At 57.7% G+C, this 17,167-nt stretch overlaps 1 protein-coding gene across 1 annotated transcript in view; it reads right to left on the bottom strand.

The window, feature by feature from the left end:
* The window catches only part of GAS6 (growth arrest specific 6), a 33,154-nt gene extending 19,521 nt beyond the window's left edge, over positions 1–13,633 (bottom strand). The window contains exons 1-3 of the mRNA XM_032496567.1: positions 13,357–13,633; positions 12,941–13,107; positions 979–1,003 (exon numbers count right to left, since the gene is read on the bottom strand). Coding sequence (XP_032352458.1) covers positions 979–1,003; positions 12,941–13,107; positions 13,357–13,435 — 271 coding nt within the window. The 5' untranslated portion in view covers positions 13,436–13,633. The remainder of the gene's footprint in view (positions 1–978; positions 1,004–12,940; positions 13,108–13,356) is intronic.
* Positions 13,634–17,167: the final 3,534 nt, after the last annotated feature.

The raw sequence follows: 17,167 nt of genomic DNA, 5'->3' as shown, positions 1-17,167 counted from the left end.
GTCTCTATGGAGCTCCTCCACGCGGATCCAGACACTCCGCGCAGGGCCCGGGGCAGGAGCAGGGGCGGCTGGGTGAGCTGAACTTGAACTTGGGCACAGGGGCTGTCGACTGTCCCTCCCCTGGCCCTTCTGTAGGTGGCCACTGCTCCCACGAGCCAAGTGGGATGTGGGTGCAGCAGCGGATGGCCCCGGAGGTGGGCTCGGGGGCCACTGCCACCTTTGCCTGAGGAAGCAAGCCCACAGGCCTGGGAGCAGGCCGGCAGGGAGCCCACAGGGGGCTTCTTGGGGCTGCTCACGGGTCCACTCTGCTTACTGATAGATGTGGACACAGAGGGGCACGTCCCAGAGGCTCTAAGGCCAACGGGAACTTTACCAACATGCATTCACACAACTGAAAGGGAGGCTCCGGAACACACCGCTCTCCTCGCAAGGGCAGACGCCGACTCGGAAGCAGGTCTGGGGGACCCGGGCCTTCCAGGCGGCACTGAAGAGACCCGCTGTTGGCCCCGAGGGCCACCAGGGCTTCCCAGAGGCCCAGCGGGTGACCCGCTGCTGAGGGTGTGCCTGCATACACCTGTTGTTCAAACTGAACAGAAACCTCGCTAACGTTCTCGGCCTTAATGAGCAGCATGGCAAGCAGCGATATACACGGCCCACGAACACGAAAGCCCTATGAGGTCTTCAGTGACGTCGGAGTCAACAGTCCCGAGACCAAGAAGTCCGAAAACACCGAGTCAGTCACCGTGTTCCCACGTAACGAGCTAAGCCTGAAGCCGAGCAGAGCAGAGGGCGTCACCCAGCTCGCCATGATGGTGTGAGAGACACAGACCAGGGTTTTGACCCGGGAGCTCTGGGCAGTTCCAGACTCACGTGTGATTAAGCATCTTCCCTCAGGAATGACTTAGTGACAGGGTCTGACCACCTGTCCCTCCAACATGCGACACACACCCCCAACTAGAAGCAGTGATTTCAACTTACCTAAGTATCTTGGATAAAAATAGTCCTGCAGAAAAAGAGAAGGCAAGAGTTCAGTGGCAGGTACCAGGCGTCCGAGCACCCCCGCCAGCAGCTGGTCACCTGCGCCTCCCTCTCCCCACCCCGGACAGAAATGGCTCCAGGGAGGCCGGCGTCTGAGGAAGGCGCTCAGCACCCATGGGACAGGACGGCCCCGGAAGCCACTTTCTGCCTTAAGACCACGGGGAGAGGCGTGATGCCTGCAAGCCTGAGACCAGACCTGCAGTGACCAGCACAGGCCACCTGTGTCCACTGAAAGTGCGGGCGAAGTGTCTTGTGGGGGGACGAGAAAAGTTCCAAGAAAACTGAGTCTTCGACCCTCGGGGACGCAGGGCCCTTGGGGAAATCCGAGGTCTCTGTGCGACTCTCAGCAGTTACTGTACTTGGAACACAAGCTACCGGACGGGCTCGGAGGGTATAAACGGGGGTCTTTCCACCCAGGCCTGCAGATCAGGAGGTTGGCACAGTACAGGGTGGTCAGACAGGAGGCTGTTGTCCTGACCCCTCCAGCAGCAGCTCCGGGCGTGGGCCCAGACTCACCGCAGCCTGGCCCCCGCGCGCCTGGGTATTCTGCTCTGGCCGACCTCGGAGAGCTTGGCCCTGAAGACCCTCCTGAGGGAGCAGGTGACCAGACGCCAACGTGAACTGCCTGCTGGTGGGACTGCAGGTTCCTACGCTGCTTGTTTGATTACTCCCCACACCAGCCTCCAAGGAGGGTGTCGTAATCAGCCCCCTTATCACAGACGAGTGAACTGAGGCTCCAGGTAGGCTGTGGAGTCTGATGAGGCCCCAGAGCTGGGGGGCCGCTGGGGGGAGGCATCAGAGTGCACAGAGGCGCCCGGCCTGCAGGACACGTGCGCCACCGCGTCTGTCACCTCCACTCGCACGCCCGGCCAGGGCCCCTCGAGCTGGGGCGGGGTGGGGCGGGGTGCTCGCCCTGCGGAGATGTGCTCAGATGCGCTTTTACAAAGTGACATTCTGGCAAAGATGCCATTTTTTAAACTCAGCTTCTTTAAAAGAAACGTAAAAGTCAACGTAAGTTTGGGATTCAGCTTGTGTGATGGTTTCAAAGGTGACATTCAGTGCAAAGGTGACAAACAGGCAGGCAGAAGCCGGGGAGGGGGGAGAACCACCCTCCTCTAGGCTCCTGGGACCCTGAGGCTGGGCTCCATTTCTTTCTCTTGCTTTCAGTCCTGCGCCAGCCGACGCCAGGAACAGAGAAACAAGGAGTCTGGGGCCCTGTGACCAGATCTCTCAGGGCCCCTCAGGGTAGTGGCATCGCCCTGGGTTTAGAGGGAGAACAGAGGCCACTGGGCTTTGTCACAAAGTGGTGGTGGGGATTAGGACGGACGCAGAAAGTGCCCACCCAGGTCCAGGAAACCAAGGGTTAGACTGAGAACCGAACGACGGCTAAGAACCACAGGAAGAGTCCCCAGCGACACACAGATGCCTGCAGACCGCAGCTTTCCAGGAAGGGGTGCTGTGTTTTCCAAAATTGTGACTGGTTAACAGTACCATGTAATGTGTTTTAATAATGAATCCTACTGCTGTGAAGGAGCACTGTTAACAGGAAAACCACGCCCTTCTGGCCTCAGGGCACCTGCCCTCAGATGCCACCTGCTCCCTGCGGCCTTGTGAACCCGGGGCCCTGGGAGGGCCTGAGCCCGAGGGCAGCTGGGTCCACTCAGGTCTAAAGCGAGGCTTCGATTTGTTCTGAAGCCACAGGGAGAGTTTCTCTGCGTGGCCCTGTCTCTGCTCCTGAGGAGTCTGGCCCGGCGGCCGCCTCACCGATGACGGAAGGTGCGGCGAGAGCCTGTGGCTGGTGAGATCCTTGAGAAGCCCCTTCATGGACAGACCTCACACTGGCCTCCACCTGTGCTGACCACCAGGACCCCGACTTCCCGGCGGGGTCTGTGCCCAGATAGCGACTCCACCCCTCAAGGCAAAGGTCAAGAAATGCAGGGAGCAGCCCACCCTCACTGGGCTGGGTCAGCGAGGACTGTCGACTGGCCACCCCCAGCACCCTCACCGCGGGACACTTGGTTCTGGAACTGCAGCTCCAGAAGCAAGGACCTTGGGCAAGCCTCCTCCAGGCAGCCCGCCTGCCTGCAGCTCCAAATCCCCTACATGCACTGTCCTCTGGGGTCCCTCCCTGGGCCTCTGTGGCTGGGTGGGGAGGGGGATTTCTGGGGGTCTCTCTATCAAACGTGACGCTCTGAGGGCAGATTCGCCTTCTGAAAATAGTCAAAGACATGGGAGCCAAGTCTGTTGGAACGTGCGCTATTGAGATGGAACCACCACCTGGGCTCAAACAGCACAAGACTGAAAACAGCCGCCTCCTGCAGCTTATAAACAAGGCACACTTGCAGCTGGGAAGGTTCTGGAACTTGGCCTCCGATGGCTACCAAACACCTTCATGTCCAAACCTCTGGGCTCCCCAGAGGCCAGGAACATGGTGGCAGGGCCCGGGTAAGCCACGGATGAAAGAGGGCCTCCAGCCCGACACTGCGCAGCCTTCCCCACGGTGCCCTCACTGCCTGCCCCCCATGGACGGATGGATGGACTGGGCAGCGCCCTTCCCAGCTCGGCTGGGAGCCCCGTGGACGTGGCCTTGCAGACACCAGGGTCGGGGTGCAGGATTCACTCTGTCGTGGAGAATCTGGGAGCTTCACCTGGATTTACACGAGGGAACAGGAGTCACGTACCACATCACAATACATGTGGCTACTTCTCAAACAGTAGACTAAGAATTGATTACTTCCTTTGATGGATAACTGCCCCAAAATTTGTTTCCAAAAGTCTATGGTCCCTGACGAGGCAGGCAGACGCGCGGGTGTGATGCACACTTGGCCGGTCGATGTGCCGCGTGCAGAAGGTCTCACCCCAGGAAACAGAGGAACTGACTAATCCTCTGGCCACAGGGGACCCTTGGGGGTAGCTACGGACCCCTGGAAAGCCCAGCTCTCCGGGTCCTTTCACACCAGTTTAGGACGATACTCGCTGCTGTCCAGATGCTCAGGGCCCTGGCAGAGCAGCTGTGGCCTTGGGCGCGTGGAACCCGCGCTCCTTACTCACCAAGAGCTCCCGCTGCAGTCTGCACCTGCCCACAGCAGCTTCTCGCCACACGGCCTCCACGTGCTTCCCACCTGCTCTGGGCACCGAGGGCACCAGCTGCTGGTGAAGCACCTGCAGGAAGCCCTGAGCGAGTCCTCCAGCCCCTCTGGGTCAGCCAGGCCCTAAGGCAGAGGGTGGCAGCCCTGCCCCTGGCCCCCAGTTGCGGCTGATGGCTCAGGTGACAGGCGACTGCCCAGGCCCCCACGAAGTGGAGGAGCGGCTGGTTCCTCCAAGCTCTGGGTTACGAGGTACAGCACAGGTCTCCGACGTGGTTAACGACAGCATCGACTGCCAGGTGTGGAAGTGCTCGTGGACAAATGAACCGTGTAGAACAGATCTGCTTCCACACACCTCTCCCCCGCGGCAGAGATTTACAGCTGCCGCCCACAATCCACGACTCTCCCTTCATCCTCAGTAACAGAACTCTGGATTTATTTGGAGCTGCAATGCCTCCAGCTACGAGACTACACCGCCCAGCCTCCGTTGCATCTAGGCTGGTCATGTGACTAAATTCTGGCCAATGAGATACAGAGAGTGAGACTGAGTGAAGAGAGTGGGGCGCGTTGGTTCTCCATCCTCCTTGCCGGAATGCAGATGTGATGGCTCGTGCTCCAGCATCTTACCCAGTATATGAGGAGGCCTGGAAGACAAGGCCGTGCACCAGTCCAGTGGAGCACACATAGGCTGTGTGAGTCCTGGGACACTTGCCATTGAGCAGCCCTGGTCAGCCTGCCTCCCACTTTTTTTTACCTGAGAAATAAACTACCTCATTTAAACCTCTGTTGTTTACATTTTCCAAATTTATGCAGCCAATACCAGGCTAGCTGAATCTGACAAATCAGTGCAAACAGAATTATAAACACCTGCAAAGTAAAATTATAAATCTACCAAGAGTCAAGGTTTCACACGTCAGTGAGAACGTTTAGGGAAACAGCCACTGCTAAAGCTTTAATAAATAAGGCTTTAGACCAATTAAAAATGGAAGAAGAGAAAGTTTGCAAGTATCATGGAAAAACTGCTCCAGGAGAGAGTAACCTGGTGGTCCAGGATTAAGAGAAGGTGGTGGGAATACTGACAGAGGTGGCACATACTTTCTGCAAAAGTGTCTCCATTTATGGTAAGAAGAATTTTGGCTTTCTAAAAATCATTATTGTTTTGGAAAAAATATGACCTACCCCTCCCCTCAAATCTTACTTCAATGTCTCTTCGTTCTAAAAATTTAGTGCCTAATTACCCTTATAATCCAAATTTTATACAGCATGAAATGGAATAAATCTGATTTTCTAATTTACAGTTTCATGCTCAAGTTTAATTTGTACACTCACTGTGTAACCTGATCAGTTTTGAGTGGGGCACTCTCAGTGGCCTCTCTTCCTGTCTAACGTGCCCTCCTGGCCAAGGCCTCTGAGAGCTGCTGGCTCTCCCCTTCACAGCACTGATCACCCACAGCTTTGCTCGGTAAACTCTTCTGTTCTCAAGGCCAAAAGTGGCGATGTCACTCGAGTGGCTGGGGTGCTCATGGGCAGGAGAGGAAACAGCTAAGCCTCGCCGGGTACTAAGCCTCACTGGGTACTAAGAGCCTCACTGGGCACTAAGCCTCACCGGGTACTAAGAGCCTCACAGGGTGGTACTAAGCCTCACAGAGCACTAAGCCTCACATGGCAGTACTAAGCCTCACATGGTAGTACTAAGCCCCACAAGGCAGTACTAAGCCTCACAGGGTACTAAGCCTTATCTGCCAGGCTGCCATGTCCTCCCAGTGAAATGAAACTCACAGAATTAAACCAGCAGAACTTTACTCAAACTACAGCTATGTTGTATTGAGGGATTTCTAAGCGCCAGGCCCAGTGCCAAGTCCTTCATGCTCCCTCTGGTGGCACAAGAACAACCCAAAGATGTCCAGGTCCTCCTCCTTGGCACCTGCCAATCCGGTGGGCTGTGCAGCAAAGGCAAGGAGGTGCTGGTCAGGAGAGGAGGCCGTCACCTGGGGCTCCGTGGGACCACCAGGTCCTCAGATGTGGAAGAGCAAGGCGGCAGGAGAGCCAGAAATGAAAGGAGCCAGATCAAGAAAAGAGCCGCCGACCCTACTGGCCGTGAAGGTGGAAGAGGGGCCAGGGGATGTGGTGCCTCTAGAAGCTGGAAGAGGCAGGAGAGGGTTCTCACCTGGATCCCCTGGGGGAGCAGCACCCCCAGACTCACTTCAGACCCTGCCTCCAGACGTGTAGGTCTGTGCTGGTGTGTCACAGCGGCCGTGAGGAACCACAACCTCCCCAGTCAGATGGAAGCTCCGTCCCCGCCAGCACGCGGCAGCCGGCCCTGGGGTGCCCAGCGGAGCCCCACACGCTGTCTGTCTGCCGGACACAAAGACGTGCCCCCGACGGGCCTGTGAGTAGAGTACGTTCCACCTCAAGTTTTGGGGCCCAGGACGGAGCGGAACCAGCGGGCTCTGGGCAGGGACGAGGCCTACCTGGTCTCAGGTGCACGGGGGGACGCGGGGGCTTGGGCCCCATCCCAAAGCTGCAGGGGGACACCGTGCAGCCGTCCGGCAGCATGAAGAGGACTGAGTGTCGGCCCGTCTTGGGAGGGCCGTGGCGGTGGCCTCGGGACAAGGCCACTGGTTCCAAGCAGTGGTGGTGGTGGTGGGGCTGCGGCTTCACCCCATGGCCTGAGAGGCGGCAGTGCCCCGATCAGGCTGGGGAAGGAGGAGAGGAAAAGAGGGGCATCTCAGGCACCACGTATGGCCCTTCACTGGACCCACACAGGACACAGGCAGCCACATCAGACACGCAGGTCATGCTTCCCTGTACGTCATTCAGGAAAGTAAGATACACTTTCTCATCATGCAAAACAGCAAAGTAAAACACTCGACAGAGAACAACATGAACAAGTTAGCAGTCCAAACAGCGTGGTCGGAGACAGCCTGTGGGCAAAGTCAGGGCCTCCAGGAGCAGGCGATGCCCTAGGGCCTGGTCCCTGCAGCGTCCACAAGGAGCCTGGTGTCTCCTCCATATCCTCCCCCTAGAGATCTGGCTCCGACGAGCCCCCGTGAGCTCCTGGGCTGCGGCTCAGGAGCGCTTCAAACCAGGTGGTGCTAGGACTCCTGTCTGCCTGGGGCGCACCTGCAATTCTGTGACACACGCTAGTTCAAAAGCCTGCTGCTCCTGGCACGTGAAAGGGAAGATGACACGCAGCTCGGTGCTTCTCAGCCCGAACCACGGCCCCCACCCCTCCACGCAGGGAGGCGCGCAGTTTTCGGCAGCATCGAATGCGCTGGTGCCAAAGGAGACAAACCCAGAGGGCGCAGAGGTGGGTGAGGACCCAGCGACTTCTGTGATGACTTTGTCAGGGTTTGCTGACACGACACGGGAGGGGAGCATGCCTGCCTGGCCCTGGCGGCGGCCAGCAGCCCCCTCCTAACCTGTCCCGTTCTTCCATTTCAATCTGAAGCGGTGCAGATGCACTAAAGAGACAAGTGTCCAAACCTAGCCCGCCCACCCCCGCCCCGGGGACTGCACCTGCAGCCGCCAGTCATGCCTCAGTCCTGGGTGGGCGGCCCCCACCCGGCCGCAGGGGCCCCTGGCCGCTGCAGCGGTGACCACAAGCTGGCAGAGCCCAGCTGTGAGACTTCCATGGAACACAATGTTGTAAGAAGAGGTACTCAGAGAACTGGGTCTAGATGGCAGGTTTGGGGAACAGATGTGGAAAAGAATGTGTTTTATTATTGTGAGCACTAACTGGAGGAAAACAAACTTCACCCACAATTTGGGGGAAAAAATCCAAGAAAATAAGAATGAAAAGTGTGACAGTAACACGTTACTACCTCCTCTGAAAAGCGTGTTTTCAGTCAGTACAATTTTCCCCCCGAGGGAAATAAAGATCTCTCCCACCTCCTGCTCCTCCCTAAAAATTATTTTTAAGCTTAACGAACTGCACTCTGTCAGGCTCAAAATTTACAAGGTATACGCACCAGGTTTGCAGTGAAATCACTGGGCCAAAATAACCCCCGAACGGGCAGAGCACTGCCAACATCAAATACTAACCCCCAAACCACAGCAAAGTCCGCACCTCACAGAGACAGCCCCACCTCTGACCGCAGGAAACGCAGCGTGAAGAAGTCGGACACCTGCCAGCAGTGCCGGGGTAAAATAATAACCTGGAAGTGTTTGGAATGTCCTGGCCCGGCTGCTTGGAATGTCAAGAAACAGGCCACAAGCATCAGCTTCTCACAAGGGTGCTCTGTCCCTAAGTAACACAGCAGACCTTCGGTGTGTTCAGAATCCCTTCAGTCGGTTTTCCACAGAGCTGAGCCCACTGGCGAGGATGAGGCGTGATTTGCAAGGCCTGCCCTGTCATTAGGCTGGAGAGACCAGCTCTGAGTCCTGCAGACCCCAGGGATTAAAACAAGCATCTGAGGGGCTGGAGAGAGCCCTCCTCTCCCCCGGGGCCCACCAGGGAGCAGCAGGCCTGGCACCGGGACCTGCGTGCTGGCCCAGGCCTAAGCAGCCGTCTGCAGACCTCGGAGCTTTGCGGGAGCCAAATCCGGAGAAAACACAACCGGTCGAACAACACTTCAGAGAATCCAGCCCCTGCCGGCTTCCTCAGCCTCCAGGGGAGCGCCCGGGGCCAGGGCCCAGCCTGGAGGCCTTGTGCCTGGAGGCCTGTGTGGCCAGTGGGAGGGGGGCGGGGCTGTGCAGGGCCAGGGGCCGGGTCTCATCCCCCGTGGACCCCAGAGCGGCAGAGAGGACAGTGAGGGTGTGAGTCTGAGGGTGTCTGAGTGTCCGAGTGGTAGGGACGGCTGTCAGGGTCAGTGGGGCTTTGGGGGGCAGGTGGGCCAAGCTGTCCTGGAGGTCACTGGAGGTGACAAGGTCCCCCTCTTCCTTCCCATCCTCCTGCTGGACTCCAATTCCGTCCTGCACGAGACCCCTCAGGCCACTCCAACATAGGGGAGACTTGAGGGAAGGGCCTTCACCTCCCTTGGGGTGCCACCCTCAGCTTTCCCCAGACTCTGGATCTCAGGCAGACAGGGGTTGGCAGACATGGTTAAGTCAAGGCCAGCAGCACCACGGGGCTCCTCCAACCCTGATCATCCCCACCACCAGGTCCTCACGTCTGAGAGAGTGGGGGTCGGGGGTAGAGGTGACGGGAGAGAGATGGAGGGAGAGAGACAGAGACAGAGAGAGACAGACACAGAAAGAGACACGCGGTGGAGGAGGAACACACCGGGTCAGACGTCAGGCTCAGGCTGTGCTCGGATGCTGAGAGGCCCCCAGGGTGTGACGCCCTGTGCTGCCAGTACTGGGGTCATTACTGTTTGCGTCTCAGTTAATGGAGGCGGGGGTCAAGGGCCAGGGCCTGGATTCTTTCCAGTCCACGGGCCTTGGGGTGGCACCAGCTGCTGCAGGTGGTGACCTATGACCGGGCAGCAGGTCAGGCTGAGGGAGTCTTTTGTCCAGAATCCTTTCCGGGAGCCGAGAGTGATTACTGAGCTGGTATCGGCGCCCGGAACCTGCCTGCCTTAAAGGACTTACGTAGAAGGGTGACTCTGGGCTGGCCTGGGGGAGCTTTGGGAAGAACTCAGGAGAGTCCAGCAGAGACATGTGGGGGACTGGCGACCCAGAGCCTTCTGAGCGGGACGCCAGGACAGAAATGTCAGGAAGAGAGAGTAACAATGTGAAAAGAAAGCAAGATAAGGTGGGAATCCAATCACCCCTGGGCTCGGGGGAGGGTTGGAAGGTCGAGAGGGCCTGAGCTGTAGCCTGGACACTCCCCTGCGAGGCAGGGGGGCAGTGGGGCCAGGACCCCTGGGGTCAGGAAAGCCCCCAGGCTGCTTCCTTTCCGGCACAGGTGTGTGATAACCCCAGAATCAGGAAGGAGCCATGTGCCCCCAGCTACCTGCTCAAAGGAGAGTTCTGAATGAAGGTCAAGCACCTGCCCTTCCCAAAGAGGAAGACGGCCCAGTTTGGAACAAGCTGTTTGGCAGAAAGACCCTAGAATACACCCAGCACAGACCACTCAGGAGCAGAGCCCCCGAATTCCAGGGAGGGGTCTGCAGCCCAGAGAGCAGTCCAGGTGCCCATGCCTGCCCACTCCCTACTCGCTCCCAGGGCACCCTGGAGCCCCAGGAACGGGAACGGGAGAGGCAGCACCTTCCCTGCCGGCAGCAAAGAGCAGCGTCGTCAATCCTGCACCAGGCGTGTGGCTCCAACTAAGCCAGACACACTGAGGACAGGCGGCCAAGGGTGCGGCCCCAGAGTGGCCCTGGCCGGTGAAGACTGGCGTTTCCTACAGGCAGCCGCTTGAGACAGCAGGCAGGTCACAGCCCGAAGAACCTACAGGACTTTAGGACACGGGCAGCAGTCCTGGTGGCTCCTGAACTGAGGTCAGGGCACCTCATCCAGTCACTCTGTCGGCCTCAACCCACAAACACTCACAATGAGCAACACTTGAAGGGAAGGAATTAATACTTCTAAAGAGAGTCCCAAACCTTGTGGAGCAGAGGAACCCGCTGATCATTTCACAGGACCACCTCGTTCAAGAGTGCTGCTCTTCCACAGCTGTGTTAGCAGTGGACGGAGTTTGCAGGGGCTCCCCCTACCCCGGGATCCTGGCTCTCCCCAGAGTGCGGAAGGGACGGTGTGGACCCCAGCGTTCCACATTGCCTCTCAAGGAAGAGGAAGACTAACCAAGGGCCAAATCCAGACAAGAGAGCCAGCAGTCTACATAGCGATCCACACAGGATGCAAGGTGCAGGTTAAAATGAAGGGTCTGCAGCCAACTCACTGCACGGGAGGCACAGAGCAGCTGCTCTGCCTCGGGGAGCTGGTGGATAAAGGGGAAGATGCATGCTGTTTGGGGGTGGGGGTCAGGGACAAGGACAGGAAAATTATAGACGCCTTGATATGAAAGGAACTCACACGTCCCGGACCGGCTGGCTCGGAGAGGATGCCCTGCAGGGTTCCAGCAACTCCACCTCAGGAAAAGCGCAGGAAAGTTCAAAGTCCCCGCACAGAAAGGGTGGTTGCATTAAAGTCACAGTCAGTGAGCACTGATTCTTTTTCTTGTCTTCACTTCATATGTTTGTAGACAGAGATCATTAAAATATAAAGGCAGCTTGAGAGAGGAGACGGCTCGGGGGAGGAGGACACGGGGACTGAGTGCAGGCTGTCCAGGCAGCAGGGCCGTGGGCGGGTCGGGGCGGCGGTGGCCTCGCTGCCCTGAACTCTTGTCACCTGCAGGCCCAGACCACACCCTGGACAAGCAAACGCTCTGGGCTTGCACGGGGCTGGTGAGCACTGCACCTGTCACACGAGCCTGCAGCTGGGCGGTGACCCTCGGCTGCTGGGCACACAGCCTGCCTCCGGGACCTTCGGAAAACTGGGCCACTGGGACTCAGCATTAAAGACATGGGAAAATAGTCCAGAAAAGACCAGCAGAACCGTGTTGCTGTTGACCCCAAGGGCAGTGACCCGAGAGAGCACCTGTCCCGGTGCAGCCACCAGCCAAGCCGCAGGGGACACCAGGGACACTGCAGCCTGGCCCACCACTCTCGGGCTGGTTTCAGGAAGGGGACAGAGGGGTTGTAAAGTGGAAGTCAAAGCCCACATCCCTCCCGGCCATGTGTTTACTGCATGTGATGTTTCTTTACTCCCAGAAGAATGCTTTGAAAGAAAACTTCCTGTAGAACCAACAGCAGCTGTGAAGTCACCCTGAGCTCATGGTGCGAACTGATGCAGTGCGAGTCCTCCCCTTTCCATCACTTTCACTTCCCAAAGTCACCTTTCTGAGACAGACATGCACCCAGGGGCCCACCGGGCACCACTGCCACCGATGTTCTTAAGCAACGTCTCCTCCCCCCACCACACCCCCAAGACGGCACGGCTCTCTGGCTGCTCCGCAGACACCATCCACACTTGGGCTGCTCCCTGCAGTCGGCGGCTCAGCCACCCCACATGCTCCAAGGACATTATTAATAGAAATGTGTCCTGAGCCAGCACGTCAGGCTCCTGAAGTCACCAGCTGCTTCCAAGAGTGCCCCTTGCTGAAGGGGCCAGGTCCCTCCTTGCTTCCCACCCCGACAGACCCCTGACCCCTCCCGGTATATGTTCCAGTGCTATTCTTGTCATCATATTTTGGGACCTGCTGCGGCAGCAGTGCCAGTCCTCACACCTTTCAAGCAGAGGCTCCATTCCTCACCTCCAAGCCAGTGAAGGGGGAGGCGAGTAGGAAGCTGTGGTGGTTTTTAAGCCATTTCTTTCTTTTACATTTTAAAACGGACTCTACTTCACTCTGGCGGAGCTCTCATATTATCGCGTATTTCCTTTAAAGTGGCTGCCTTCAGAAGCCTGCTGATAGAAGGTAACTTCAGGGTGTCAGTGGGACCCCATGGAGACATCTGTCTCTCCCTCCTCAGCTAACGCGAGCACCCGGGGTCACCAGGAGAACTGGAGCCCCAAAACAGGAGGCTTGAAGACTGCCAAGCCCTCTCCCCACACCCTAGGGCCCGGCCCTTTCGTCATTCCTGACCGCCTCCCTGTTGAACCGCCTCCCTGCTGAAGAGTCGCAGGCGCGCCGGTAGCAGGCCCCCTGCTATGAAGGGCTCCGCGCAGGGAAGTCTGCACTGCGGAAGAACCCCGGGGCTCCCCACCAGGGCGCGGGCAGACCGTGTCCCCCAAAACGCGGTGCTGCAGGGACAGCGCTGGAGGCGCCGCGGCCGCCTCTCCGCTCCGCATCGCGGTCCAGCCCAGCCCCGCCGCGGAGCCCCAAGGCGCCCGGGGCGCACACCGCACCGCCCGAGCCCTGCCCGCGTGCTCACCGTCTCGGGGTCGTTCTCGAACACCTCCCGGGCCTCCTCCTGGCTGCACAGCTCCTCGATGCACTCCCTCTCCAAGTGGCCCTGCTTGGCCTCCTCGAAGATCTGATAGGCGCGGCGCTGTCTGGGCCTCAGGAACTGCGCCGCCTCGCGCGCCCGCAGCATCACGGCTTCCCGGCGCGGGCGGGAGGACGCCGCGGGGAGGAGCGGGAGGAGCGGGGAGAGAGCGGGGACACGCCGTCAGTGCGGCCCCGCACGCCTCGTCCTCCCGGCCGCGGGCCCCGGGATGCGGCGGCGCACAGGGTGGGCGCACGCGGGCTGGGTCGGGGTGCGGGCACCGGAGCTCCCCTGGCCCTCGGGTGGCGGGGTGTTCGGGGGCTCTCCCGGCCCCCGGCGCCGCGGCCCCGCGCGGTACTCACTGTGAGCAGACTCGGAGGCCAGCAGGAGCAGCAGCAGCGCGGTGCCCAGGGCGGCTGCGGGCCCGGGCGGCGGCGGCATGGCGGGGCGGGGCGGGGGCCGGGGACGAGGACCCGGAGAGGACCGGGGCCGGGAGCCGGGCGCGCGGTCAGAGCGCCCGGGGGTCCGTGGCGAGCCGCGGGCGCCGCGGGGCGGTGGCTCCGATCATCCTGTGCAGGCGGCTCTGAAGGTCACATCTCGGCGGCTGCACCTCGGCGCTCGAGCGGGGCTGGGCGGGGGCGGGGGCGGGGCGCGCGGGCAGGACCGGCCTCGGGGCCGCGCGGGGCGGGCGGGGCGCGCCGCGCCGCGCCGCGCCAGCCGCCGCCGCCGCCGGGCCGAGCCGGTTTTCTCCCGGAAGATCAAGGGCGGAGGGGAAACAGGTCGTCGGCACGAGGGGACTCTACTCGCTGGCCGCCGAGACCAAGTGGTCCCAGCGAAGATGTTTCTCCCCAGGCAGCGATGAAGCTTATTTAGTCGAGATGGTGAAAAGCACAGAAGAGGTCACAGCCAGGAGCAACCTGACAGGTGCAGTTGGAGCCTTCGCCGGATTGAAGCCCCTTCCACCCTACATCTGCCACATCCTTTCCCGCGTCTTCGATCGGGGGGCACATTTTCTCAAGACTTAAAACCCACTGGAGAAAAGACACAGTGAAGTCAGCTCGAGTCCCAGTGGGGTCCAGGGAGCGAGATGAAGTTACTTCCTATTGTAACCCTTGTTTTGCATAATGATGACTCTCAAACCCTTGAGGTTTCCCAGGAGATGTTTAAACTGAAAGCAACTTTCTGCTTGTTCTTGGAAACCAAGACTTTTTTTCTGTCTCTCCTCCCGGAATATTTTGCAAAGTCACAGGCAGAAAACACACAAACAAGCAAAACCAAAACATAGCAGGCCACTCTCAGGAAGGAAGCAGGCAGCGAGCCCCACACCGCAGGGAGGGGGCCTGCACACCCTGCTCCCGGGTCCCCGCCCCCAACGTGAAGATGAAAGGCACAGCCAGCCACCCCCTGCGCAAGGGCGCGCTTGGCTTGGTGGGCTCCACGCCCTGAGTCTGCACCTGTTTCTCCTCGCCTTCCTTCCTGGAGGGAGAGTAAGATTGTGCGGCTGGTGATTCTCTGAGGTCACTGGTTTGAAGGTGGGGTTCGCAAGTATTAAAGTGGTAAATTCGGGCAATGGATGCTGCTGAGTCCTACAGAGTTAACAATTTAACAACTAAGTCATCCGCACCTGTGTCTCAGCTAGTTACCAGACACTCCCTTGTCAGTAGGCGACTCAAACGCCCAGTGACTCAAAAGTCGACTGCAGATGCCAAGGCACTTAATGCAGAATATTGATCATGTTAATATCCCTGCTTGTTGTGCTTAAGAAGTCCTGGTTTCAAAAAATCCGGCTGGGGAGAAAAATTCTTTAGTTGGCTTTTACGCCAGACCTTTAAATTAATCAGCGACACTTCTGGTATTTCCTAGGGCTTCTAAACCGGCAGCCGGTGGGCGTATTTCAAGAAGCGTGAGAACTTGTAGAAACTGTTTGCAATTACTTTCTGCATTGTTTGTGTGTATTTGAGGAATGAGGCAGTTCTCAGAGTTCGGTCCTGGCCCCTCTGTGTGCCTCTGGGAGGGTCTGCACTGGGTGAGGACCCAGCTGCCTGGGCGTCAGCACGGTCCTGGCTGGACGGAGCCTTCGGGGCCCCTAACCTGTTGGCCTGGACCTCAGTCCCCTTCGCTGTAGTTCCCATTCACCCCTTTACTGAGCTGGGGTCCCAGCAACACAGCACCTCCCATTTGGTAGAGAGCTGGTTTAAGAAAATGTATTCACGTACACCCGCTCGTAACTGAGCTGAGGTCTGAGATATTACCGGTTTGAGATATTACTTCTTTTCTAACACACGCATTTACTGCTATAAATTTCTCTTAAAGCAGTACTTTGGTGGCATCTGACACACTTTGAATCCTGTATTTAATTTAGTCATTTTCCTCCATTTCAAAATACTTCCTCATGTTCCTTTCGCTGTCTCCTTTGACCTGTGGGTTATTTACAACTGTGTTAGTTTCCAACAATTTGGGGAGTTTCCAAATATTTTAGAATGTTATAATTTACAGTTCAGTTTCATTGTGGAAAGAGAACATACTGTGTATGACTTGTATCCTTTTTGCCTTTTCAAAGTTGTTTTGTGGCCAGAATATGGTCCATCTTATTGGATGGAATGTTCTAGAAATGTCCATTAGGTCAAGGGAGAAGACAGTGTTGCTCAAACCCACTGTCCTTGCTGAGGTCCTGCCCACTGGTTCTGCCAGTTTCTGAGGATGGAGTATTGAAATTCTCCAGTTATAATTATTGTATTACATAATTATGTCTCTTTCTCATTACAGTCCTACTGAGTTTTGTTTCATGTATTTTTAAGTTTTTTAAAAAGTTTGTTGTATAAATGCTTAGGATTGCCATGTCTTGAGTAACTGACCCCTTTACCATAATAAGATGCCCTGTTGTTTGCCTTGAAGTCCGTTTGTCTGGTTATGAATACAGCCGTGCTGGTTTTCTTTTGATCAGTGTTCTCATGATATACCTCTTCCCATTGTTTTGCATTTACTCTGTTTGACTCTTTATATTTAAGGTGGGTTCCTGGGGGAGAGGGCATCGCTCAGTGGTAGAGTGCGTGCCCAGCAGGCGTGCGGACCAGGGTTCAATCCTCAGCACCTCCATTTAATAAATAGGTAAATACATAAATATTACCTCCCGCCCTAAAAAAATTAAGTGGGCCTTTTGTAGGTAGCAGGGTCTTCCTTTTTAAAAATCCCCTATGACAACACCTGCCTTTGAATTGGGATGTTTAGACCATTTCGTTTAATATGACCATTGTTATGCTTGGGTCTAAATCTACCACCCATTTGTCCCACTGGTGTTTCTCTCCTGTTCTTCTTCTGCCTTATTCCGGATCCACTGACTGTTGTGGGGATTTTATTTCCATCACTGTTCGTTGTTAGTTCGGCGCTGCTCCCCTCCGAGCCCAGACGCCGTTGGCCTCCCCCACGTAGCGTGGCCTCTGGCAGTCCCTTTCCTCCACCCCCAGTTTCCTTTTCTGCAATGTTGCACAACACGGGTCCTGACTCTCGGTGTGTGTGACAATGAGATGAAACGGGGAGGGGGCTTCCTTGACACACACAGATGGAGCCATGGCTGAGACCCCCCACCGGTCCTGAGGCAGCCGCTCAGCCTCCATCCCATGCCCCGCTGGTCTGAGAGAAGGGGCAATGGTCTCTTCATTGGGTGTGTCTGTTGCTGGAGGGTCTGCTCCCAACCAGGTATCAGTTCACCCAAAACCACTTCCCACCCTCAGGTCTAGCACAAGAAGACAGCTACGCCAGAGGAATCGCTTGTCAGGGGAACCTCGTGGGGGGGCGGGAGTCGTGGCAAGGCCGTGGCTGGCGGATGACAGTGCCGTCCCCGGGGCGGGTCCTGCTCCGAGACTGGGACAGCCAAGTAGTGGGGAAGCACACGGGTGCTTTGCCCAGTCCAACCAAGGGCCTGTGTTTGGACTCAGCAGGAGCCCTGTGCCATCGCCTGGGGGTGATTGCTGCAAGGCCTGGGAATTTCAGGGGTGCATCCGTCAGGGAACCCTGAGTTGGACCCCTGAGAGGAGCAGGCCTGCACTGACCTCTGGGCTCTAGCCATGTCAGCGCTCCCTGGGGCTTGCTCTGCAGCAGTTAACGTGTCCTTCAGGGGCCACAGGGCTGCTGCCGCAGCTCCAGGCTGATCCTCACAGCCCGAGGACACCGTGA

This window comes from Camelus ferus, chromosome 14 (genome assembly GCF_009834535.1).
Source record: "Camelus ferus isolate YT-003-E chromosome 14, BCGSAC_Cfer_1.0, whole genome shotgun sequence".
In the NCBI taxonomy this organism is placed as follows: Eukaryota; Metazoa; Chordata; class Mammalia; order Artiodactyla; family Camelidae; genus Camelus; species Camelus ferus.
Note: the sequence above shows the minus strand (reverse complement) of the source record. Positions and strands in the feature narration are given on the sequence as shown.